Here is a 27,312-nt window from a genome sequence, read left to right as displayed (position 1 = left end):
GAAGTGCCGTCAATGCGAAACGAGCATGTAAACGTGCGTGACGAATGTAGGTAAAACAGTGACCATTTTTCTCTGTCGCTGCGCCTCTGCAGCCGTTACAGCTGTTCGTATTTAAGATAATTTGCACCGAAGAAAAACCTATTAAAAGAAACGTTCCGTTGTGAAAAAGTTTAGGTGCGGAGGTTTTTGTGAGTGGTCTTTTTCGCTGGTAGAAGTTTTTGAGACGAACGCCCTAAAGAACTATTGCGAGTTCTTCTGACACATACACATCTACATCTTCTCAGCGCATGCGCATTAAGCTCCCGCCAACATGGAAATCAAACACGTTGCGTTTGATTTTCATTCCGGTCGTATGTGTCAAGAAGTTAGGTTATTTAGTTCGTACTGTCATGCCGTCTGAAAAATTCGAAAAAGTACTAGTGCTCAAGAATATCAACAAAATGGAAAGTGATAACATGACGCAGAATAATTCCAGAGCAGAACTTGTACGTTCCAGTGAAGAAACTAAAAACACACAAAGTGAAAGGACTATCAAAGATGTGAAAATACGTGAATGGATTATGGTTTTTATATTGTGTTTCGTCAATCTAATTAATTATATGGATAGGTTCACGTTAGCAGGTAACTAGAAATCACCTTTTTCTGCTGTTGATAAGTTTTTGAAAAATCGTTTAAGTTCCTGGTTGATAAATAAGTATTACTTGATGTGCATTTTTTACAAACTAGAAATCGCACTTCCATGACTTATCTCTAAAACATCATGAATTCTTTTTGATAAACAATTACTAATTTTTACTATTGTATATAAACAAATATTAGCTACACTGAAAACTATGACACAGTAATTTTTTATTATTATGTAATCACAGACTGCATTATTGTCAACCTCAACAATACATAATTACCTAGAAGAAATTCCACTAATAACAGTAATCAGAATACCGGATTAAAAAAAAAAAACGTATTTACTTTTCCATCGTTGAAGGTTCGTTTGAAGTACATACAATTTATACAGGGTTATTCACGTAGATGACGCGCCTGACCAGGTAAAAATGCAACCTAAAAGACAATTCACGAAGCAATCTCGATCCCTATTACATTATCCGTCATTATCACAATGCCCATAAAACATAGAAAGCTTTTAACGTCAACCTAACGAATGTCAAGTTCTGACAGAAAAATACCTCTCAGCAAAATATGATTTAATAACAATAATAAGCAATTAAAATCACAAAAGTAATGGGTAACTAGGATCATAAATCGGTTCTATGAACGAAAAATGCAATGACAGATATACCTTTCAAATTAATAGAATACCTACTTGGATTCCTGATTTAATTTTTAAATACCTACCAAAACACAATGAATGCTTTGTAAAGTGTATTTTGGGTTGTATTTTTACCTGGTCAGGCTCGTCATCTTACGTGAATAACCCTGTATATATTCTGTTATGTCATAGGGAGTATCAACTGTCGGCGGTTTCATTTGTGTTTTAAATTTGAGTCATTAATGTACAGTCGCGGCCGTTGAAAACTCAGACACTTTGACAACGCTAAACTTTTGGCTTTGTAAATGGTATTGAAAGTGACGTTTCTCAAAATGTCACTCAAACATTATCTACATTAATTTCTCTCGCAATGGCTCTTACACTCACACCGTCCCTCAGTCCAACACATTTTTGCAAATCAAATAATTGCGGCATTTTAAAAGTTACGCGCGATTCTTGCCTAATATGTCAAAAACTGACACTGACTTTGTAGTCCTTGATGAAAATCCTGTTTACGCTAATCAAATTTCGGAATGTATACAGAGTGTTTAAAAATCTTTCCTGTCTGAGATTTCAACGGCCGCGACTGTACATTAAAGACTGAAATTTTTTTATTCGGAACTTGAAAAAATATACTTACACAAGACCTACCCCATTTTGTACCGAAAGTTTTCATTTTAGTGAAATATTACTATTAAAAACAATAGGCATAATTTAAGCCGTTTACAAGAAATGATTTGGTTAATTTTTATTTGTCATTTTGACACTAAAAATTATGTTCTGGGACCCAAGATACAACAAACACGTAACAAGAATAACAAATAACAAGTGTGATTTACACCGCAAATTTTTGAAGTGACAGAAGAATGATGAGTCCCCAACTGTACATACCTGATTATTTCCAATAGTTTTTCAGCACTTTTGAGTCACATTGGTGGAGATTTAATTGAGAGTGTTATTATGGCATATTAATTTCAAACTATCTACAGTATGTCCCCGGATTGAGTTTACAAGAGGAAAAAAATTTTTATTTTTGATTTTACGCAAAAACTTCAGAGGAATAACATTTTTTGCTTCATCTGAAACCCCCATTTCCGTTATTAAAATCTCAGTATTGATACACTGTATTCTTAAATTAACATTTTTTGTTCAAATTTGGACTTAACTTAGAATTAATTTTTATGTTACAAATTTTATTACAATTGGCCTGGTTTTTTGACAAACAACTTATTACGGTTGCAAAATGTTGTCTTTAGAACAAAGAATTTATTTAATCCAATGTTGGACCGGTTTTTGTCACATAATTACAAAATTTAATGAAAAATTTCCCAACAGTTATGTATCAGGCATGGGTGTTCAGAAGCTTAAACTTCGATACAGGGTTGAATGATATACAGAAAACGGCGCATACTTAATAAATAGAATAGTTTTATATTCAAGTATCATTTGATTTTTTCAAAAAAAAAAAGGAAAATATTTTTTCTGCATTTTCTTTCATTTTAATGTTAAGTCTTCCTCTGTGTTGAAAAAGACTTTTTAATAACAGAAATGGGGGTTTCAGATGAAGCAAAAAATGTTATTCCTCTGAAGTTTTTGTGTAAAATCAAAAATAAAAATGTTTTCCCTCTTGTAAACTCAATCCGGGGACATACTGTATAATTCCAGAAATTTTATTATTGCAACCAACTTTCTAAGGATGCGGGATTTTTTAATTTTTGGTCAACAGAAATACATATTCCCATAAAATAATATTATTATTAAGAAATAAAAATTTTCGGATGCTTCGAACTTTGGAACTCCGAGGGTTACGCATGCTGGGCAAAGCTCTAATACTTCTGTAACATTTCTTGTTAAAACAGAGCATGACATATGGATCACCAGTTTATGAAGTTATGGATAGTCAGTTTCTTAAATAAAAAATATTGTCGCTTACTGCCATTTAAAATTTTTTATAATTGAGACTTCTGTGAGGGATGTCCAAACCATACAAAAGTTTAAAATAACTCATGTTTTTGGATAAAATTATGAATGAAAAACGTATTGCTGGCTGTATTTGAGTTTCGTTAGGGTCGGAAAGTTGTGAATCACTCTGTATTTTCCTTGAATTTAATTTTATTGGACCACGAGAAATAACTTGATTTAATCCATTTCAAGTGAAAAATACACAATAAATGAAATTAGTATTACTCAATTTTACCAGCTCACAAAAATAATACGTCTAATGTGTGTAAAGATTAGATTGTAGTGGCGACAATTAATTTTACACGTACTCGAAATACATTTCTTTTAGGTAGGTAAACATGTTTTACAGAATTTTCCATTATTATTAAAAGTAAAAAAGTAACTTTCAATTAACAATTATCTTTACATTTTTTTTGTTACGATTAAGGGATTAACAATGTTTTCGTGTTAAAGTAAATTTCAACATGAAATTACAACCAACGACGATTTACTACGTTTATTCATAAAAACTGCTAAAAGCACGGATCAGTAAAAATGTCACTTTTTGAGTAATATTGTAGTCTATGTACATAAATAATATCACCTGATTTTTGTTGTTGCGACATGTCTCGCCTAGACTTAAGTGAATTATCGTTTGGATAACTACTGCAAATCATTGAAAAATAGATTTATCCGTGTGCCCGTATCATTCGACAGTTTTATTTTCGATTACATAATTTAATGTTTTGATATAAATATTTCAAAAGCCTGTGTCCTTATTATTTGCTGCTTTATGTAGATAAAGTAATCTTGATAGTAAATAAAACATTTACAAAACTGTGCAACAACTGAGTTATCTTGACAGAAAATATGTAATTGACTGTCGTCATCAGCATTTCTTATTTTGCTGTTGCATTTAAAGTTGCAGAAATATGCGTTTTCTTAAATCCATAAAGAAATTCTCTGTTTTGAGATATTTTTAAATTTTTACATGAAGAACATAATCGGATGCAGCTATATTTTTGTAAATTTTTCTATATTTTTATCACAACAGTTTTTCTCTTTTTTTCATTCTGCAGTTATATTCGAATTCATTTTTCGGATATAAATAAATCTTTGAAATTCATATATACATATACTGAACTTATAGTAAATAATGTTTATCGATGATTGAGTAATGCAATACGAGTATGTACTGTAATCGAAATTGATCAAAATCTTAAATTTGCGATACTTTTGCTCAAAGTTAATTAGACATGTGGATTTAAGTAGTCGTATAAAGAAATTACATACTTTACATCATCGCATTTCATTGTTATGAGTTATGACGTCCTGACATTGTGAAAAGAACGTGAAGTGAATTGTTTTTTTTTTTTCGTATTCTGCAATGCAGGTGCAAAGAAAAATTGTTTTTGCATTACATATTTAACATTTTATAAATGTAGTTTACGAGTACTCTACACTTATTCCTAGAATTTGTACATACATTTTCAGTTCAAAACTACAATTAATAGCTCAAGCCAACTTTAAATTCTTGAAACGAAAAATAATCATGTCACTATAGTCCAGTTTTTACCCTTTTGAGGTGACGTCACGATTTCCTTCCTCGCTTTCTCTTTATTGAAACGACAGAAACAAAAAAAAAACACAAAAAAAGGCACGTTTATTTATTGATGGTCACTTTGAGGTTATTTTATGCCCCTGTCAACTTGACAATTTTTAATTTCTTACATTTATTACATTGATTACAAACATAACCTTTCGAAGCAATTGTCAACAAATTTGAAACATTATAAAGTCCATTCACGTTGGATTTTCCTCTCAAGGTCAAATAATTAAATTTTTTGGCTCTGTAATTATGTTTTGTAAATAGTGACATGCAGGTAAACACCGTACAGGTTGGGTTGAGCATTGCTAAATCGCATTATGTTGGTTAGCTGCATGTCACTATTTTCAAAACATAATTACAGAGCCAAAAAATTAAATTATTTGACTTTAGTTATTTATGATCAATTCAAATTTGTTTCTGATCCTAGCTCAAACATACGTGAAGTTACTAGATAATGACGTCATCGCAAAAGGGTAAAAATTGGACTATACTGGTTTTATGTCGGGAACAATCTAAAGGGCAAATTCAAAAAGCCATGCAATCTGAAAAACAAGTGATTTTTGGTGTTTTTTTTTTAGAGCTGAATTTCATGGACATAAAACTGGCAGTACTTTTCGATGTGACGTGTAAATTTTTATTTGAAAACTGATTTCAGAATTGTAAAAAAATAGTGCAATTTTTCTGCTCGTTCGCCAATTTGGTTTTGTCACATCTGCTGTGAACTATTCTCAGCAATAATTAACTAGCAAATAATAATAAAAAAGGAAAACATACATACGTAACATCAGACCAAATTTTTTGTCTCGTTTAGAGTGGAAGAATTTTAAATAAATATTTTGACAGTAAGAATGAAACACCTAAAAATCATGGAAAGTTTGTTAAAAATATGGTACATACAAAATAAAGACACTATGAAAAATTTGAGAGGCTTCTGAAGTGGCTGTATAATGTTACTGCATTGAAAATAATATTTTAAAACCTTGAAAGTAAAAAAATGCAGGTGGAATTAATTATCACATTGTAGGTACAACTTTTTCTTTTATCGTTTTCTCTACTCAGTAAATATTTCTTCAAGTTAATTGTGATGTACAATTTAATGTCGGAATGTACAAAAACCTCACAGTGAGTATAATGAATACATAACGGTTACTGATAGAGAAAATAATAAAGCCTGGTAAACTTTCTTCGCACATCATTGTGGGAGTAATTACAAAATTGGACGCGACTGGTCTCGAAAGTTAAACGTTGTATTAGATAAGACCGAATGAAAACTTGTCTTTTTTTTATCTCGCTCGAATTCCAAGTTCATCAACGAATCGATAAATGGGTTGAAGTTCGCCCAAGAATTATCAACAAACTGAAAAATATTGATGTTTTTGCAACAAAAACATTTGGATTTATGATCTACATAATTGCGTGTTTTGCCACAAAATAAAAACTTAAACCTTGTACTCTGATACAACAGTGGTGCAGTCTTCTTGCATCGTCCATTAAGAAAAACTAAATAAGGAAGTTCTGAATAATAATCCGCTCCGTCTCGCGCCACGTGTATTTCCTGCACACGATTAAGCCCACTTCCGACCGGTTTTCTAAGCGACAAAAGACCGCGTGTGATGTTATGGACGTCTGCAAGATTAGTGCAATTCAAAAGACACGTTCTGAATTCTTTTGGTCCAAAAAAAATCTTGTAATAGCCACGTAATACGACGTTAAAACCATCCCTTCAGTGGATGCACAAGTTTGAAGAAAATTTCAACACAAATTTTTCAATAATTGACCTTCATAATTTTCGCAACTTAAGTAGGTGTCCATTAAAGTTCGTTAAACCAATTATTGGCAGACTTTGACCGAGGCGAAAATTTGGTCCACCGCAAAAAACACTTCTGGAAGAAGGGAAAATCCGGTTGGGTTGCCTACTCCAGATGATTAGGGAAAACTTCCTGACTAGGTATACAGGGTGTTTCATCTTTCACCGCCGGTGGCAAAATGAAGAATTGAGAAAAATTTATAAAATTTACAGAGTTGATTTGTCGAAAAATTTACTTTCGACCGGTATAATTTATTTCAAAAATTTTTTTTTTATTCAGCAGATATTTATAAAAAACTGTTTTTCAAAAAAAAAATTATGTTCAAATTTTTGCATCAGAATGTGGCTAATGGCGTATAAAATCAATATCTGCAATCCGTTTCGAAAAATGTTTGATAGTTTTTGAATTAAATCGATTTTAATGGAAAAGTTGCTTTTATGGATGGTTGTTGGCTTTTGGTGTTGTAAATTTTCTCCAACAATGACTACCTTGTAAAACTGACCTGCTTAGACGAATTTCTTGGATTTTACAAAGGACCCCCTGCTGTGGCAGTAAAAATCCTCTAATAAATCTTATTGTTAAGATATTTGGACATTATGTCGTAAATCATGAAGCAAATACAAATTTTAATATCAAAATGCGCTTATTTCAATAATACATACCACACGCTAAAATTAATTTAACATGGTAAAATTGTGTGAAAATACCTGAGTCTGCATATGCTACAAAGTTGAATAAATTAAACAATTAACAATTGGGAAAATGGCAAAATTTGACCTAATTAACTTATAAATTTCATTTTTTCATATTATGTGCCTTATGGATAATAAATTAGGTCTGCAAAATATGAAAGGGAAATCATAATTTTTAAGGTCAATTTTGCCACCGGCGGTAAAAGATGAATCAGCCTGTATAAAAAAATCGTATGATCGTGACGTAGCTGCTGCGGTCCTGATACTGATAAACACAATTCCATTGACGTTCACCTGTCGGATGATTATTATTTGTCACCGGAAAAAAATTACAAATGATCCAACCTTCACCTGGCCTTTAATTAACATTAATATTAGAACAGGTGACGCTCAATGTCACGGTTGCGACACAAAATGAGGAAAAAATTAAATAATTGTTCAAAACAACTCAATTAACTGTTGTTTAAATAAAAATCAAAATCTCACTTAAACCAGATAATTTTCGCACACACCCAAATATGTGTCAACTGTGCATCATCGCCTGATCATATGTACGTACTTAGAAGAGATAAGATTAATGGTTTTATTGCAACCCCCATGGCGATGGCACAATATAGAACGGTGGTTTGTAACGCGGGCCATCTGGGTCTCGATGTGTAAATAAATAAATTACGACCGTTTATTCCGGTGACTTTCCGAACGGTTCCACCCCATCCCGGGGTGTCATCTTATCAAAATTTTATAATGGCGAGGGGAATGAATAATTCAGCAAACAAATCTGGTGGCCTTTTATTGTGCAACATCGGGGATGGATTCGATCGGTGCTATCTTTAGCTGTTGTCCTCCCCTTTTTCGAAAAAAAAACGGTGATTGATTACAGGAATTACAAAATAGATAGAGGGAGCCGTAAACCGAACAGACGTGAAGTTTATGTTCGTCTGGTGACCTCAGTGACCTAACTCAACATTGTCGGAGTTGCTTGGTATAGGCGTACAACCTTGGTTTGGTTCGTCGGGAAGACCTTGATATAGATAGAAACACTGCACGAAAGTGGAATTACCTACTGACTTTTTTTTTTCATTTCTTCTGCAAATACGCCGAGGTCGTTATTGTGCGATAAAATACGAGTAAATGCCAGAAATATTCTCACTGGACCGTCGCCAAATTCGAAATATAAAACGGATCTCCCGAGTGGCGTGACTACTCAGGTGACCAATCATCCTGCTTCGGTTATGAACCACAGTAGGCAACTCCAAAACATTGATAACGACCTCTCAGGTATTGTATATTTTAACGATCGTTCAGAAACCTACACGTCGCGTACCTATGCATAATATTTAAAATCTACACGGCGTGCTGGTATTGGTGGGTTTTGGATCAGGCGATCTCTCAACCCAAATACTTTCCGCTATATTCGTATCTATGAGTACACATGGTTGCCAAAGTTGACACTCGAATTGATTACAAACAAGATTACTTATCAAGTGATACTATCTGGTGTTTGTCATTTTATTGGGGGGTGGTCCTTCGTACCGGATATTAGCCTAAACGTGCGAACAACAACCTCAACTCGTTCGTCGAGTGAATTTTTAACGGTTTCGTGAACTCCGGAATTCTGGTTTGGACAGATTTTTGCTTTGGACGGATGGTTCTCATGCTTGGCAAGACGGAGAAGCAGCAAAGCGTGGTCAATTCGTGAACTTATCGGTACAGGCACTCAGAAATAGAATGTGCATTGCTGCACGTTGGTTCATTCTCTGTAATTACCCAAACGGCAGAACGCCTCATTTCATTCTGTCAAATCGCCACTTTCGAGATAACATCTATAGAGGTGCATTCCTCTCACGAGTACCATATTTCGATTGGAATCAACTTTCCGGTCTCTTTCGGGGTCATGACCACTTTCGACTCACCGGGGATGAGCTCCTGAAATAAGCGATAAAAACATTCTTAATTGCCCCGGCACCGTTTCTCGGTTCCACATTAAAGAAACTATAAATAAGAGGCAGGCTATGCATAGAACTCATCTCGTTGTGTCTTTTTTGGGGTTATCGCCGTCTCGTCGAAAGACGCGAGGGGTGTCGGCCGTTTACGGTCGGTGGTATTTAGTAACAGATTTTTTTTCCCTCGATCTGTCGGATTTGCGGTTGATTGATGGCTTTTATGGATACATCGAAAGGGTTTTACGATTACGTTGAATGATTTGTTTTTAGTAGCCGAGTCGGGGATATTATTATCCTTTCAGAATCCTCGGGCCTATTGACAGCAGTAAAGCTTCCACCACAACTGTCGATAAATGTAACACATTACCAGTGTTATTTTTAAGGGCGCAGTAAAAGCAGATCCGTTGGAAGCGTTCTTGTCGCCCCAATAAAATGTCATCAAGTCGGTGGTTGTCGCAACCGTCAATAAATAATAAATCACATGATTTGGACGTCACGGCCGACTATTTGGTTCAACAACCTTTTTCTTGTACACATTGTTTTTTCATTTTTGTCGTATCTCAACTGTGAACATAAAATGATTACGGCGCGGCGTCTTGACGGGATAGTAATCACGCTTTTGATTTATATTGTACCGAGATACTGTTGAACTTTGCCCCAGGGAGGCTTGCACAGGGCCGAATTTACAAATTTACCATTTCTCTCATCTCATCATAGAGAGCGACTCATTTAGTTCTGAATCATTTTAATCTACAAATCCTGTCATGACGTGATGTGTAATATTTTAAGAGACTTTACTGCGTGATTAATCTTTTTAAAAATATCCTCTGATCCGTGGTAATATACAAGAAATTTCCTTTTGGATGTTGTGTTTACTTCCTGACGCAAATTTTTATCAACTCCTTGAAAATGATCGTCGCTTTGCCACGTCACCGCGCCCGAATTTAAGGGGTGCAAAATTGAATTTTTCGCCCTAGCTGGGTCAGGTGTTGCCATGACGCACGTCGAGCAAATCCAATTATTATCGATGTCATCTCCATTCTCACGTTCTTATCTTCTTCACAAACATACCTAATGCAAATGTTGCTCTACTTCACTGTTTAAAAGTAGGTAGTTGCGCAAAAATCAACAAGAATAATGCAACCAAATGAAAAATACTACCCTACGGTGCACGATTTTTTATGCCGGACGCGTAGACCGCGGCTTCCTCGAGGCTGCGTGCCGGACGTTCGATTTTAATATCATGCATGAGAATAAGAGGGTTGCGAGAAAAAGTTTGCCCTCGTGATCGGCAGATGGTGTGTCACCAACGTTTACCCTATGGAGGTTGTCAAGAACAACCCTCGTGGTTGTCAGCACAAAACAAGCAATTACATCGCGAATGTTATGGACAGAGGAAGTTTCTGTAAACAGCTCGTTTCATCTTGAATTTGACGGAAAATCGCTGTCATCCAGACGATCGGTTTGCGATAAGTTAATGGATTGGCCATAAGGGGATGAGAACCCTCCTCTGTCAACTATCGCAGCATCATCTATCACAGTTTAATTATATACGGGTCGGGTGACGGGCGCAAGGACCAACAAAAAACTTTCATTACCGAAATTCATCGTGAGAGGCCAATTTAAAATCAATGAATTATTCATTGATTATTATTATTGAAGAGCGCCTGTGAAGGGAATATTTCATGAGTGAAGCGCGATCAGATTGAGTTTCGTCGAAGAGATTTCCACTTTTAATGGACTCACTTTGTACAGTTGCGGCCACAGAACAGTTTACATCTACATTTATATAGCAGGCGTTTTTAAAAATCTTTACGCAGTGTAATAATTATTTATTTAACGTATGCGGGAAAAGAAATTTCCCGCGTGAGCACTTTGTTTGAAGCACGACCGTAGAGAGGGGCGCTATTATTACTCTTACCTTTTTGAATTGCATTTTCTGCTGCATATGCAAAGTAAAAAACACGGCGTGCGGGAAATCGTAGTTTCCGCACTCCGAGGACAACCGGGAAATACCAATTTTGAGCGTATGAGTAGATACAAAAATGGAATTTTTTGTGTCAATATGATGTTTATTAACAATGGCGTATCAGCGTCTAAGTAATTAAAACTGCTTTGTAAATTAAATAATTGTTTTATTATACAGCATAAATAAAAATTAAAAGTTTAGCAAACTCAAACTTACAGTTTAAGAAATAGGTATGTACAAGGGTAACTTTTTGCAAATTAATATTTGGTGTAGGCCCCTTGTTTATTAATAACGTTTTCCAACGTTCGGTTCATTGATAACACTACGCCAATGATTTTTTACAAAATTACAATAGAAAAATAATGATGTAAACTGTTCCGTTGCCGCAACTGTTACAGTATGTCGAAACAAAAATCGTTCTGTTTGTATAATCAGAGGCAATAGTTCTTAGTTGAACGTAAGAGATAAGGTAAAGTAACAGGAAAACGAAACGTGTTTTCAATTTGGAGTCAGATAGTGAAAAAACAGCTTAATGGAGGGTTATATTTAGAAAGGTGCACTCCTGTCAACAGGCCCGGACTGGGACCTGAAACCGGCCCGGGCATTTTATAGACAATCGGCCCACTGAATCTCCACAAGAAAGCAACAAAATAACTACAAAAAATGTAAATTTTGTAAACCCTGTCCACTCATAGATTGCTTGACATAAATGTTACTAAAAATGTTCACTCTACGCTACAACAAATAGATCCGGGGCGAAATTTTAAAAAATGGAAAGAGCAAGTTTACACGTGATGTTTTATTATTATTCTGCATGTTTGCACTTAGGAAAGACGAAAGACGAAAGAAAACTTCAGTACAGTAGGAGTAATATATGTATTACGTTTTATTAATACAGGGTATTTCACGAGTAATAATGTGCCCGACGGAATAAAAAATGCAACCCACAATACATTTTCGAATTTCCGAAAAAGCTGGCTAATGAAATTAAAATATCCAGCTTTTTTCGGAAATGGCTAAACACAAGCAAGAGATTATTTAATATGTACTCCTATTTCATGCATGAACAAAAATTACCTCTGTATCATTTTCGATGTTTGTATGTAATTAGATTTTTGAGGCAGCAACTCACTTCACAAATTTAAAAAAATAAACAAAAAATCGCAACGGAACAGATCAAAACAGCAACACGGTCAAAACTAATAACTTTTAAAACCAGAGAATCGCGAAACAAAGCTCTAAAGATGAAAAATCGCAAATCTAAATGCTTAAACCACTTTGACAGAACTGACAATTTCAAATTTGAAATGTCATATAATTTATTTTTCGCGTGGGTTTCATAACAACCAATGAGAATCAATGGCGCGAATACTTCAAGATATTACCAACACAATCTATGATACTTTCTTAATATTTTTAATGTTATGGTTTGGGGATTTTGTTATCTAAGGATATTTAAAAAAATGCATTCTATCAGTGGACGTAGTCTATCATATTTACTGTCATTTTTAATAATTCAAGTTAGTTAGTCAATGACTTCTGAAGAAGTTCACTGCTTTCAGCTACTTTATCAATAATTTCGTCGCAATCTAAATTCATCAACAGATTCTTTTCTACCGCCATTAACATGAAAGAATTTAAGTATGTAATCGGAAGATAAGGTGCTCCTCATGCGATTTTTTATATTTTTTAGGGTAGAAAAGGATTTTTCACAAGCAACTTGACTCAATGATAACGTAAGCAGAAATTTGAATGCTAGTCCAATTAAAGTGTAGGCATTGGTCAACAGGTTGAATCTATGCAAAATTTTGAAGCAGCAAACTGCGCAAACATTTCTTCTTCTCGGTTTTCTAAAGACATTTCGTCATTGCCTTCAGTATTATTTCCTTCTATTAAGATTTTATAATGTTCTAACTCAGTAGTTTTAAGTTTATCCCAATGCAATGCTAAATTTTTCAATTCAGTCCGCAAATTTTCACCTGTAGCTGTTTTATCAAATTTTAACAAGTGTCTACTTAACTCATCCAGTTCACCAGATTGAAGTTTATTATTGCGTATGTCAGGGCACCTTGTTCCTCACTATAGGTCAGCCACTTGCGTTTGGACCCATCTTTGCGATATATGGCACTAATGTCTTGCTTTGGATGATATTTAAAAAAAAAATCGAGTTGTCCTTTTTTAGGATGCTTAAAATAATCAAACGAAACATCTAAATCTAAATGGCTGTCATCTTGTTCAGTTTGTTGCTCGCTTGCAGAAGGATGAGGAGGATCAAGGGCAGGGGTATGCGCATGGTGTGTGTTCACATTCTCTTGTTCAATTTCAATATGATCATGTAACTGTTGCCCAGTACATGACAGTTCTTGATCTTGAGACAAACTGTTAATATTAATTACTTCAGTTACCACCTCCGCCACTGCATCAGATGTAGATGTAGACGAAGACGACGAACACTTGAAAACACTTGTCAACTTGACACATTTTTGACCACTGGCTTCCAAAAGTTTTTGTTTCTTTAATCTGATTTTCTCTGCCCCCCGTTTGCGCTTTTTTTTGTTGTTCATTATTCAACTCACTAGTCACTAGATAGATACAAGTCCCTTAAACAAAAAAAGTATTTATGTATTCGTGGTGTGTGTTGTGAACTATATTAATTTATTCAAAAGAAAATAACGCTTTGTTGCTTTGATAAACATACTAGTAGATAAATGTAGGATAAGGTACTCAATTAATACTTACTCAGTACTCACTCACTTAGTTGTTGTGCGCACACGGAACGATGTCTTTTTAAAGTTTATAATATAACACTATTTTTTTTTGTGTCTACACTATAGCAAAACAAAAAACCAAGAAAGCTTCTAGAACGTACCGGCGAGGCGGCTCAAAACTAAAAAGACTAAAGGATCCCTCACGCCCACACCACCGCGGAAATATTCGCACCGCTAAAGAATTCGTATCATATTGTTTACATGATAACAAATCTGCACGTTCGACTGGCAGGAATTTTTCTGCTTTCCGTAATTTGAGTCGATCATCTGGCTTGGAAATATCCGCGGAAATTCCTTTCTTCCTTATTTTTTTTAAATAGCAAAAAAATCAATGGCCGAGCGATCGAGTCAGACCGGCGGCCGGCCCACCGGACATCCGGCCCATCGGGCATTTGCCCGATCTGCCCTGTGGCCAGTCCGGGCCTGCCTGTCAAATATAATTTGTGGGTAGAGATTCTGAGGGGTGTGTTATTACGTAACTGTTCTTTCTGTTTTTTAACAGGAAATGTGTAATTGGTAAAATTAACATTAAAGTTGATCACGTTAATTGTACAAACACGCTAATACTTATTCCATGGTTAACGCAGCCATTGTAATTCATGTTAACATTTGAAAAAGGGTGATGTAACAAACAAAAATACATACACTGTGTCCAAAAAGTGTGGAAACACCCACATGAAAATGAAATGCAGAATTTTTGAAAAAATCTAAAGACAGGTCAATTAGTGTTTTAAAAAGATTTCTGCTGATATTTTCTTTTTGGTCTTTTCGATGACCTTGAAAAAGTTATGTAATTAAAAAAAATGTTTTTTTCCGGAAATTTCTTATGATGGAAATTGAAAATTTTTTTTACCGTCGGGTAAACAATTAAAAGATCTAAAGTTTTGCTGCTAAAGGTTTTTGTATCCTCACTACTGTCATATCCGAAAACCATAATATGTACATGTATACTTTGTCCAGCGAGAGATTTGGAGATTTTAAATTGTAGACTTGTAACCCAACACTAAAAAATGCACTAGAATACATTAATTAGAGCATAATTTCAGAGCAAAAAATGTTACTGCTGGAAGGATATATACTTTCTCTGCGTAGAATTTAGTGATTTTTATGTCTCACTGGACAAACTACATATACTATACATGTATGTGGATCGAGATCCGTTATTTTTTTTTTATTTCCACCTTCTAAGTACATATGTTTGTGACACTTTATATGGCATTTGTGGTAACTAAGTAAATGGGTAGTTATAGGCAGAGCCCTGTAATATTTAACAGGCACGTAGAAGAGACCTGTAAAGACTTCGCCTTCAAAGTCTTCATCGGGGATTAAAGCCATTCTTTTTTTTTGCAACAAGTTTCACAAAACTTCTGACAGTATTTTTGTTGTTTATCTCAACACCATGACGACGTAGGTATAATTGCCCCACCGCCTTTCATTACAAAATTTTTATAAACATAAATAACAATTAAAAAACGAAATTTAAAGGCTGAAGGTGGAAATAAAAGTTTGTATGCAACTCGCTTAGCAAGTAATCTTTACTGGGCTTACTGGCTTATGGAGACTCGTTCCTTACGTCACTCGTCCCACAAGTACGATGGCGGACAATAAATTTAGGCCGGCCTGTCATTGCCTTGACATAAAAATGTGAAGCTGGCATTATGTTCAACTAACCCCATTTTCGATTTTTGTCATTCTGGTCATCATGACAGCGATAATCAAAATAAAATTGGGAAAAGAAGCGTGCACCAGAGAGAAGTACTACTACAAATCAGTTATGCTAGTGCGTCATGATCTGTAAGTTACGAAAAGGGCGAAGGAAACGCCAAACAGCTTGAAAACCTTGATAAACTGACACATCAGTCATAATGACAATAAATGGTCGCTTGCATTGACTTTTTTGAAATGTCAGAAATTTGCCGGCCTAAATTTATTGTCCGCCATAGTACCAGCGCGTCACATAAATAATTAATAGAATAAAGTTTACATAAATGTGACATACATTTATCATTATCTCATATTTTTAACAAGTTGTGTATTTTCCGAATTAAGTTATATTTTGATGAAACTATTTGTTTCAAAAACGTGCTTAACCATGGAGTTGAATGAGAAGCTTGAATTATAAACTAAAGACCTAAGATTAAAACAAATTTCCCTTTCGTATTGATGTCATGTTATTACATATAATATGTAATTGTTTATTGTCTCCAAAATTTACATAACAAAAACGAAGAATACAAAGAAATTGTGCAGAAGTGACACACGACAGGTCACAGGAATATCCTGTGTTGCAAAAGGAGCATTCTATTGATCAATAAATATTAATTGTGTTATGGACCCCAATCTCTAAGCAGACCTTTTGTAATGGAAGGCGTGAAAAGTAAAAAGAAGAAATGTAAAGGCCATCTTTCACTATTCACGTCTTGAACAAAACTAAGATATTGCTCAACTTAATGTTAAAATTTATATTCCATCCGAATAGCACCTTTTGTTACGCATGTGGTTCAGTGTGCTGCTGTTCAGTATTTATAAATTAACCCCAATAATGTTTCAACACGATCATCATAAATAATCCTACTGTAATTAAATTATCATGTTCGATTGTATGCACAATGGATTTTGCACATTTTTTATGTAATATACATGAAGCAAGTAAACATTTCATTACAAATTAATATTTTTGAGACTATGTTTTTATTTTGTAAATACGTACTAGATTACATTAGATTTCAGGAGATAAATAATAAATAAATAGATACATATTTCAATTTCTTCGGCATTTTAACGCTAATAAAATGAACTTATTCATTAATTTATTATTCATAAGCACCAATAAATAAGAAAATAAAAAACAACACGTTGTATCCAGAAAGTATTTACGATAACAGAGGAAGTTTTCACATTGAAACTTTTCTGAACACAGGTCTAACAAATTGATCACGTAGCCACTTTTTTTGTAATTTAGAAACTTGTACATACCTATTTAAGACTGCCGCTCCATATAAAAAACATCAAAATGATGTGGATAAGTGCGTACACACTTTCACACACAGGAGTTAAATTGGATGCAAAACAACTCAATATTTTTAGAATTAGTTGCAAAACAACTCAATATTTTTGGATCCAGTCGTTAATTTAAAAAAATGAATAAAATTCTCATCAGAGCATTTTTCACCTAAAAAATGACAGTGACAGCGGCAAAAATTGACAGTTCACGTGAAAGCGGCAAAATTTTCATAACATGGGCATAGTCTGCTTCGACTACAATCATTTATAATAACCCTGTATAATTATATTTATAACGAGCCTTCAAATAAATTTATATTTAGATCAACCTATGGAAATTCAATTGTTTGCAACATTTTTCCAGCGTAGAAAATGACACAAGAAACGTCTGACATTTTAACGAAATAAAATTAGGTTAGAAAATATTTTTATTTTTTGTAGTGCATTCTCCCTATTCCCCCTCCGCGGAATATGACAATATGAAATTGGGAAAAAGCTTACTATGTAACCTGTGTAACTCCAGAGAATAATTGGTTACCTACAAAAATTACTTTACACTGTTAACAGAATTGGAATGTCGCCTACGCCTACTCTAAATATATATTTATTTGACGGCCCAATATTTGTTGATCTGTTTTACCGTTTTACAAAAATATCATTCGTTTTGAAATTACTGAATTTATTCCATGAGTAGTTTCCACACTGCTTTGTGGAACATGTTTGATTGTTTTTTTTTTTTTTTTTTGTGGAGGAATTGTTACCCACCACCCACTGGAATCTGGTGAAGTGTCAACGTCTCGTTTCACAATCACGTTTTTTGAAATTTGAATAAAAGACATGTGGCACACACAGCATCTGTCGCAATGATTGATTCAGGAACACAAATATTAAAAAAAATTCCATAATGGAACGATTCATAATCAATGGTTTATTCATTTTTTGTCCCATCTCGGCCTGTCTTCGTGTCAACACTATTGGCTAACTGTTTTAATGAACTGTGATTGTGGGGTTCTCGTTTGAAGTGGCACGTGTGGCCGCAGGGTCACGCCGCAGGCACGAGGGACTCCCTGATGTAATAAGCCTCGCGTACAACAACGGCAAGAGAAACTCGCATCCGCTTGATTAAAATTTTGAATTACGACCGTAATATGCACCGCACTTAGAGAGAGTTGTCTTTTTTCACAGGAATACTGGATGACATTCAGAGTTATTTCCACGTTTCCAATGATAAAGGGGGCCTCCTGCAGACGGCGTTCATTTTGAGTTATATGATTTTTGCCCCCATCTTCGGCTACTTGGGGGACAGGTACAGTCGAAAGAACATCATGGCTTTCGGAGTCTTCCTCTGGTGTTTGATGACTCTGATTGGTTCTTTCATGAAGGTAACGATTTTGTTGACTAGGTTCTGAAAAATTTACCAGTTTCGTTTTAGAATTATTGGTTCTTCCTGTTGTTCAGGGCTTTGGTAGGCATTGGTGAGGCGAGCTATTCCACTATTGCGCCGACCATTATCAGTGATCTTTTCGTCGGCGATGTCAGGTCCAAAATGTTGGCATTTTTCTATTTTGCCATTCCTGTCGGAAGGTAATTACTAATTATGCAACGCCGACGTAAAGTCGAGCTAACTGATAAATAAACGATAAACCAAGCTTCTGTCGTAAAAAAACCAACAAACAATTTTATTATTAATGAGGTTAGTCAGAAATATTTGTTGTAGTCTGACAAAATGGCGACAACTGTCATTTCGTTTTTTTATAATAAGTGAGTGGTTTATAACTGCATCAACTGGCTCGACTTGGCACGGACGTCCCATATTTCCGGTATTTTCGTTTCTTTGATGGGGCAAAATTTTATACTTCCTGAAAAAGCACCGACAAAGAGACAGAGGAAACCACACCAAAAACAACACCAAACCACCATGTTTACATTTTTTCAGTGGCCTGGGCTACATAGTAGGTTCAGAAACGGCCAAGGCTTTAGGACAGTGGCAGTGGGCCCTAAGAGTGACTCCGATCCTCGGCGTGATCGCTGTTCTTCTCATATTTTTCGTGTTGAAAGACCCCGAAAGGGGCCAGAGCGAGGGAAGCAGTCACATCCAAACGACACCGTGGACCGAAGACATGAAAGATCTGGTCAAAAAGTAAAATTCAGCGTTTTCATTCGACAATCCTTCTCACTGTCTCTGTTACAGCCGAAGTTTCATGATATCGACGGCCGGTTTCACCTGCGTCACTTTCGTGGCCGGGGCTTTGGCCTGGTGGGGCCCCAAGTTCATCGAAAAAGGGCTCAAGTTGCAACCGGACGCGAACAACGTGGATATCGGAAGGTAAGAGATCGAGGCCTTGAGACGAGAGCCAATCAGTAGTTACGTGTTCATCTTTTATTGTCGTTTTGTCTTGCTAGACGCGCCCTTGATCTGAACATTTGGCAGATTCGTGCAGTAACAGCTCCAAGAATTCATTACCTTCAAATTTAAAATAGTCCCAAGTTTGAAAAGATTGTAAAAATGTAACGTGGAGTTCGTCAAAAGGATGTCACTCGTAAGATAATGAATTTTGACGATGTACCTACTCTAAAATATGATCAATTAATGTCGGCGCCTAATAAATTATGCTGACAGGGTTGAAGCGATGCTACTCGTTTTCCACTCGAATTTTACGGCGATTACGTTATACAGTTGTAGTTAATGCGCTACAAATTACATTGTTAAGTATGTACATACATAATCAACATTTCTCATTAATTTGTTAACAGGAAAGTTTGCATTTCGAGAAAATATGAATCTTGTCTACAATGCGTTCCAAATGAAAATATTTAATCAACTAATATATTACGTTGTTTTGTTGAACGAAATCTCATGTTGACGTCAAATGCGGCAAAAATTTTGTTTTGATCTTTATACGGGGTGATCAAGAATGACTGAGTCTGTTGGTAACAATGAAATTTGGCAAATTTAAAATTTACCAACGAAGGTTCTTTTTTGTAATAGTATAAACATAACCTGCATAACCAAGAATGTTTTTAATGTTATCTCAAGTTAAAAAATCCGGTCAGTGCGTGGTCAGTGCCAATTACTAGACAAAAATCACCAGTATTTTCAATTGTTTCATTGCCAACAGATTCAGTCATTGTTGATCACGCTGTATTTTACTTCTTGCGTCGTGTTATGAATGAAATCAATTCGTTTTAAAACCAAACAAATACACTTTGTTCTTGAAAGAAAGCGATCGGCGGGGTGTTAAACGATTTTTCTTTTAAATTGTTATTTAATGACGTCTAAGTGAACGTCAGTTAGTTTTGTACACGGAGAAATGACAAACTAGCTCCACTTCAAGTTTGAATTGGCTTTGAACACTTCGTTAACTTTATAAACAACAGATAATTAGAGTGTAATTATGATGTTTTATGCTGAAAGTAATGGTTCCGATGACATATTATTACAACGTACGGCAAAAAAAGTAAGCCATCATTTAAATGTCAGTGAAGTGTCATTAAAACATTAATTACACATTTGGATTTTGACGTGACAGAAAAGTGATGGCCAGTTTTTATTGTCGGCCATTGTACTAAGGCAAGAATGAAATATTTTACTCCGCAGTGCAAATTCTTTCATGAAATGCACCGAAGTAAAAATAATAAAAGAAATCAACATTAACGTACACTTACCGCCTCCATTAAAAAGATATTAACAGAATGTATAGATTCAAATTACATTCTTAATCTAATACATACCAATTAAAAAAAAATGTTACAGTATTCGTTACCTTTGGATCGGGTTACAAATATTTTGCAATAATTAAATAAAACTCTTGTTAAATGACCACATGAAAAATTTAACCTGCAGAAAATATTTCTGTCATTCGCCTATTACATTATTATTTACGCTAATTATTATTAACGCTGTTAAATCTGTTTTTAATGATCCGATCTATGTTGGATTGTAGTAAGTTAAAGCAACCGTGATTTATCTATTTGTGATCTGTTCTTTGTGTTTGTGAAAAAATAGCTTTCGAACATTCCAACACATGAAATCACAAATACTGTTAACAAATCTGTCCAAATATTTGATACAAAACTGTGACAACTTGCAAAACAACGTAAATAACATGCCTCAAAAACAGAGCTAAGATACATATTTTTTTCCGTAGATCTAAAAAGTATAGAAGATTTAGATTCAAATAAAAGAGAAATTTATTTTATGTTTCACAACTTTCTAACTACAATGCTTAAGAAGGCTATGCAAACAGTAATTGTTATAATATGACATAATCTGATACGAACATAGATTTCCAAGAAAAGAGACGTTTTTCCAACGAGACGAGACAGGTATCGAGTGTTTTTTTAAATTTCACCTAAAAGTTGGCGTTGAAGAGTCGATTACGGATGATGAATCAGCTGTTTAAATCTTACGTTTTTACACGAGTGGTGCGTTCACAATCCACTCTTCAACACCAATTTTGAGCTGAGATTTAAAAAAACATCCGATATTACCATAATAAGGGCAAAATCCCTCGTAACAGTAGGACAGTATCAGTGAAACATATGTATTACAGAAACTTACTTACCACCTTTTAACTTAACGTACCATTTTAATTCGAGCATGAAGAAATTAAGAAGAAGATTAACAAGATATGTTTTTGATTTCAAGTTAAATTAGTTTACATTTTTGCAAATAAACTTAACCTCAAAGTCAACCACTTAATTAATGATGTTAAATAATAATAAAGCTAAAGAGGAAAAAAGGATGCAAAAATTACCTTACATTTATTATAAATACAAGTACTCTTCCGGACACGGAATCTTGGCCATTTTTTAGACATTTCTAAAAAAATGATACAAACCAATTAGTGTCATTAATAAATGACAATTATTAAAAATCACTGAAGTTTTTCTTGTGACGTCAAAAAAGCAGGGAAAACAATGTCATTATCGGCCAGTTCACACATATTTGTCAATGAAATGTCAGTTGTGGCCAAGATTCCGTGTCCGGACTAGTACATATTACAAAACCATTTTTACAAACAACTGAACATATATTATCACTATCAAGAATGGCGCAATAATTATCGCAATATTTATTTACAAAACAGAATATTTTTCCCGTTTTATAGTAGGCACACACCATTTTTGAAATGTGAAATAGGTTAGTGATAAGATAACCATTATTGTAGATTTATTTTAATTTATTGAAACGGCTTTTAAAAACAACATAAACGAGGCAATATTTCCCACAATTTTAAAATTTTTGTTAACAAATCATTTTTTTTCGGAAGAAGATGCGTCAGTTTGGCAAAATTTAACTGTCTTTTCAGTTGCGCCAACTTGTATCGTCTTCAGTCACTCTTCACATTATGGGGATTTTTATTGTTCAACCAAGTGTTTTAATACGTCAACAAAAACTGCTGCGAATCCGTGGAATTAACAAGCTATCTATGAAATTATTTATTTCAATTATTTTTGACATTTGACAACATTCAAGGTAGCAGGTTGTAATTCAAAATGTTTCAAAGAGAACATAAAAATTTTATTATTTAATCATACTACAGTAATGGAAACCGTGGTGAATATGGTAATTGGGTTTATTCGCCTCGTTTATGTTTAAATAAGTTCCGTGACAGATTAGCGCTATTTTGAAGTACATATGTATAATAAATACTACGGGCAGTAGAAGTAAATAATTCTGTAGATGGTTTTTACATTTCATTGCTATCGCGATCCAAAGACTTTTTGATCATACGATATAATACACATTAGATTTCCGAAGTACAGTTACGGCCACAGAATTTCGTCAGTTATTTTACTGTCAATTCGAAAAAAATTGTGTAGCCTAAGCTTTATTATCATTATGACTGACATTCAAAATTTTTGTGACAGAAATTCTGTCACGCACAATAAAAATGATTGACCAATTGACATCCATGTCAAAAATTCCAATGTGGGGTTAGAAATACCGGGTGATCAAGAAGGACTGTTTAAGTTGGCAGTACAATTGAGAAAAATTTTTAATTCGGTTATTTATAACACTGCAACTGGATATGTTTTGTTGGTTTATTTGACAAATATCTGATATAGGTATAGCATTAACAACGACAAGCCACCAACAACCGCTAGTTACTCCTGTTATACGATTTAAAATACGATCCAGTGTTACCAACTTAAACAGTCCTTCTTGATCACCCCGTACATATATAAAACCTCTTTTACACCTAATGTCAGTTGAATCACAACGACTGGCGAAATTCCGTGACCGTAACTGTACAGTTCGTTGAATAAGAAGCGGGAAAATAGCATTTTCCTAATGTAAATTTGGTTTTGTCCGTTTGTCAATTAAACGTCTACTTGACAATACCTATCAAATAATTTTTAAAATTGTCCTTGAATTTTGAGCATAATTCTAACCTATTTCTCGTAAGAAGATTTCACGCTATGAAAAAATTGTAAAAATGTGTCAGTTTTTCTGACAGTTCCCGTTTTTTTGCAACCAACTGTATAACCACTTGGAGTTTGGTCTCAAACTTCAACAAAGATTTGGTCTAGCACTAACATTCTTTGGGACCTACTCGATACGCATTTTTTTTCCTAGAGGAGAAACACAAGTGTGCTACCTCCTCCACTGCAATGCTAAATAGACACGAAGGAATCGTTTTATGCCAATCGAAAGACAAAAAAAACTGATGTCAAATAGCGTCCCCTCTGCTTGATAGTTTAAATGTGCCTTGACGTTAGCCGTGTTGTTTCTAGCGTTTCTTATAAGTTTGGCGTGGTGTCGATGGTGTCGGGCATCATGGGCGTCCCGGCGGGCAGTTTCGTGGCGCAACACCTGCGCCACCGCTTCCCCCGTATAGACGCCCACTTGTGCGGCATCGGCCTCCTCTTGTCAACCCCGATGGTGTTCGCTGCCTGCCTCTCGGCCTCGTACAGCTTGACTCTCTGTCTTACTTTCGTGTTTTTCGGCGAATTCTTCCTTAACCTGACTTGGTCGATCGTGGCCGACATCCTGCTGGTAAGAAGCGAGACGCGGGGGCGGCGGCAACGGCAGCGGCTTGTACATACACTGTTGTTTTTGTTTTGTTTAGTTTGTGCCGTCACCACCGCCCCTTTGACCGTAGTTACGTGATGTTTCAGCTCGACGTTTATATTCGGGGCGATAACGATGCTGGCGGGCTTGGTCGGTTTAACTTTGGGTTGCTATCTAAGCCAAAAACTGAAACCTCGGTATCCGAAGGTCGATCCCATTATTTGCGGGGTGGGCCTCTTTATCTCAGCACCGTTACTACTAGGGACCACCTTCGCCGTCACCTATAACATCGCCCTCTGTTACGTACTTTTGTTCCTTGGACAGGTTGCGTTGAATCTCAATTGGTCAATTGTCAGTGATATTTTGCTGGTAAGAAACAAGAACAGACTCAGTTCGAATTTTTTTTTTTTTTTTTTTTAATACAAAAATTTCAATACTTTTTCACGTCTCTGTACTTTGTTGGTTGTGGTGAACACTCGACATTTTTTATTTTGTCTTAACCTACATCTCTTTGTTCCTAATTACCTTTTTGTTTCTTTGCGCTTTAATTCTTTTGCACCTAACATTTTTACGTTTGCATCGTGTTTTTCTTTTGTTCATTGAAACTTATATAATGTATGTATAATTAATTGCATTTTCTCGTTTTTGTTTATTTTTGTTTGTGTTTTTAGCGTTCTAACCGCAATTATTTTAACATTGGCAGCGTAAAATTATTTTCCCTTGGTGTAAACTGTTCCTTTTTTTCCATATACAATGTAAAAGTTCAGATTTCCATTATTTTCTTCCTTATTATTAAATTTTTCAAGTTGATTTGATCCTTTCAACGCATGATTTATTTTTTGCAAAACACTTGATAAATTTTACTAAATCAGACAGAAGCCAAATCATTAGAATTGAAAACACCTGTGAGTAAATGAAGTCCCAATTTTTTTTTTCAGATAATGCCATTTTCAATGCCCCACAAATAACTACCTTTCATTTGTTTATGTAAACACGGTTGAACATTGCATTTTCAAAAGAAATATTTAAACGATACTGATGTGATAATTAAGAGTCGCCGCAACTTTCAATTTGCATAAGCTGGACATAAATACTTATAATTATATTGTGACGTTTTTTGTATGAAATTAATCCTCGGTGCTAATTATTTGCAAAAAAATTCTTCACCGTTTACTTTTTCACTCATGAAAAGCGATGTTCAATACCAAGATTTGGACGAGCATTCCACCCATAAATAACAAAAATTTGTGAGATAGACTGCAATAATTGTGCTTATTTTATTTATTTTTCCCTGTACAAAGGAGACTTCTGTTCTCGTTTTCTTCCCCTTATACTAACTGTTTGTTTTCGTGAGAGCAAGTTTCAAAATGCGACCGATTTGATATTTCAAATACATTAAACGACGAGCTGAAACTGACGCATATCTACAGAGATGTTTTACTTAAACATTACTCTTTCATTATCATCTCACTTATTTGTATTTCCATTTCAAACATTGCAGTCATTTCTCATCAAATATTTTATGGCTCTGCCGTTTTATGACGTGTATGTTTGTACTAGAGTTCTTTGCACTTGTATGGTTTATTTGTTAGGTTTCCTTTTTGTTTTTCCGTACACCATACTTTCACAGGGAACATTTTTTCTTTGTTCTCTGATTAATCTCCAACTGGGGGATCTAAAACATGTGTGTTACAGTATATTGTGTTGCCTACACGAAGGTCTACCGCCGAAGGTTTCCAGTTATTGGTTTCACATGCCCTGGGTGACGCAGGAAGTCCTTACTTAATCGGTTGTGTAAGTTCAGTGTGTTGTCGTTGCGGGGGCAGATTTGACACGAAGTGCTTTTCTAGATGTCCGATGCCATTCTAATTTTGCTCAACAAGTCGTCCGATAGCGAATGGAACGAATTCAAAGCACTCCAGTATGCCCTGTTCACGACGTGTTTTGTTGAAATCGTCGGAGCGTTTTTCTTCCTTGTCAACGCCTTGTACATACTGGAAGATAAACATAAAGTGGACAAGGCAATCCAAGGTGAGTATCACCTAGATAACTAACACGAATCAGTAGAGGGTGCTTTTATTAGTGACTAATCAGAAAAGTAACGGCATTCTCCACGAAGTTGCTCTAAATTTGATCAATTATTCTGTGCTTCGTACCATGTAAGTCGACTCAATAAAATCGTTTAGAAGTATTTCTTTGCATTTTGCTTGATTGTTGTGCCAATTTCTGATTGGTCTGTTGTCGAATTGATTTAATGGACGTGTGCATTGTGCAGAGGTTACGGAATTTGGCGGTACTATCCAGGGAGAGCTGGTGTTCAATCAAACAACTGCTACTGACTAGTGTATGTGATTTTTTTATATGTGTCAGGTGGCAGGGTTCAATGCTTGTCTTCTCAGGTCTTCCCGATGACTTACATCTGATTTTGATTGCAGGAAATTCCCAACAACTTCTAGCGGACAGTTTAGAAACAGAAAGTCCTTCCTGAGTAGTGGTGTATTAAGTGTGGGGTATTTGATGGTGCACTACAACACCATGAATTTGTATAAGTATCGTATTATTTATTAGAAAAATTTCATAAAGAGGCGAAATGTTTCGTTTATGGCTTAAAAGATCGATTTCCGTATTTTGATCTGTGTAAAATACAAACCATTTTTTGGATGTGTGAATGTAGCAGTAAATGGTAATTTTGCTATGTAAATATTTAGGTTAAAAAATTCTGTATTAGACCTATTAATCATAAATTGTTCCAATGGTTTTGTAATTCGCGATCCTGGGCTTCCCATGCGATCCTATACGCCAGAAAAAAGACTGATTTTCTTGTGTAATGTCCGAAAACAATGTAAAAAAACCGATCAAGACAAATGATTTATCTAGCGCACAGGACTTGATGGTTTTTTTAATCTCCGGTGTTACATTAACTTGATTTTATTTATTACAAGTTTACTATCACAACTAATGTAAAGAACAATGAATAAAAATTATTGGATACAAAAATGTATTATTAATAACAAAACACATAATTTTACCCCATCACGGCAGGAACCATTGTTACTATACTATACTTTAGTGACGGTTTTTAAATGTGGCAGATAAATTACTGAAGAACATCTTTCTTCTGTAATTTTAGATGAAACAAAAACTGTTGGAATTCTAAGGTTAGATCAGGTCAAAATCAATCTAAAATATATTGGAAAAATATATTGATATCACAAATTTCATAAAATTGAACAGAACAAATGTCATTAACGATAACAAGTATTTCAAAAGATACTTATGAAACATGTAAGTAGT

At 34.9% G+C, this 27,312-nt stretch overlaps 1 protein-coding gene across 4 annotated transcripts; it reads left to right on the top strand.

Annotated features, from left to right (window-relative positions):
• The first annotated feature begins 47 nt into the window (after positions 1 to 47).
• LOC138138455 (protein spinster-like) lies at positions 48 to 27,015 on the top strand. 4 transcript variants are annotated; one of them, XM_069058405.1, is made up of 10 exons: positions 49 to 621; positions 18,186 to 18,382; positions 18,433 to 18,584; positions 18,937 to 19,140; positions 19,192 to 19,326; positions 24,126 to 24,387; positions 25,714 to 25,812; positions 25,869 to 26,049; positions 26,294 to 26,362; positions 26,454 to 27,015. In XM_069058405.1, the coding sequence occupies exons 1-9, from the start codon at positions 288 to 290 to the stop codon at positions 26,359 to 26,361; spliced, it is 1,632 nt and encodes a 543-aa protein (XP_068914506.1). In that variant the 5' UTR covers positions 49 to 287; the 3' UTR covers position 26,362; positions 26,454 to 27,015. The 4 variants fall into 4 exon arrangements, 3 of the variants coding, with proteins under 3 accessions (XP_068914506.1, XP_068914505.1, XP_068914507.1); XM_069058404.1 differs by lacking the exon at positions 24,126 to 24,387 and adding an exon at positions 23,742 to 24,003; XM_069058406.1 differs by lacking the exons at positions 24,126 to 24,387; positions 26,294 to 26,362 and adding an exon at positions 23,742 to 24,003 and having other exon boundaries at positions 51 to 621.
• Positions 27,016 to 27,312: the final 297 nt, after the last annotated feature.

The sequence above is a fragment of the Tenebrio molitor genome, chromosome 9, assembly GCF_963966145.1.
Source record: "Tenebrio molitor chromosome 9, icTenMoli1.1, whole genome shotgun sequence".
NCBI classification, from domain to species: domain Eukaryota; kingdom Metazoa; phylum Arthropoda; class Insecta; order Coleoptera; family Tenebrionidae; genus Tenebrio; species Tenebrio molitor.
The sequence above is the reverse complement of the archived record's forward strand: the minus strand, read 5'-3'. Positions and strand labels throughout refer to the sequence as shown.

What these genes read in the sequence shown, in the direction of transcription:
- LOC138138455 (XM_069058405.1), top strand. Translation starts at nt 288, where the DNA reads ATGCGCATTAAGCTCCCGCCAACATGGAAATCAAACACGTTGCGTTTG. An exon ending in TGATTGGTTCTTTCATGAAG is followed by an intron (nt 18,383 to 18,432) that starts GTAACGATTTTG and finishes GTTTCGTTTTAG; the next exon opens with AATTATTGGTTCTTCCTGTT. An exon ending in TTTGCCATTCCTGTCGGAAG is followed by an intron (nt 18,585 to 18,936) that starts GTAATTACTAAT and finishes ACATTTTTTCAG; the next exon opens with TGGCCTGGGCTACATAGTAG.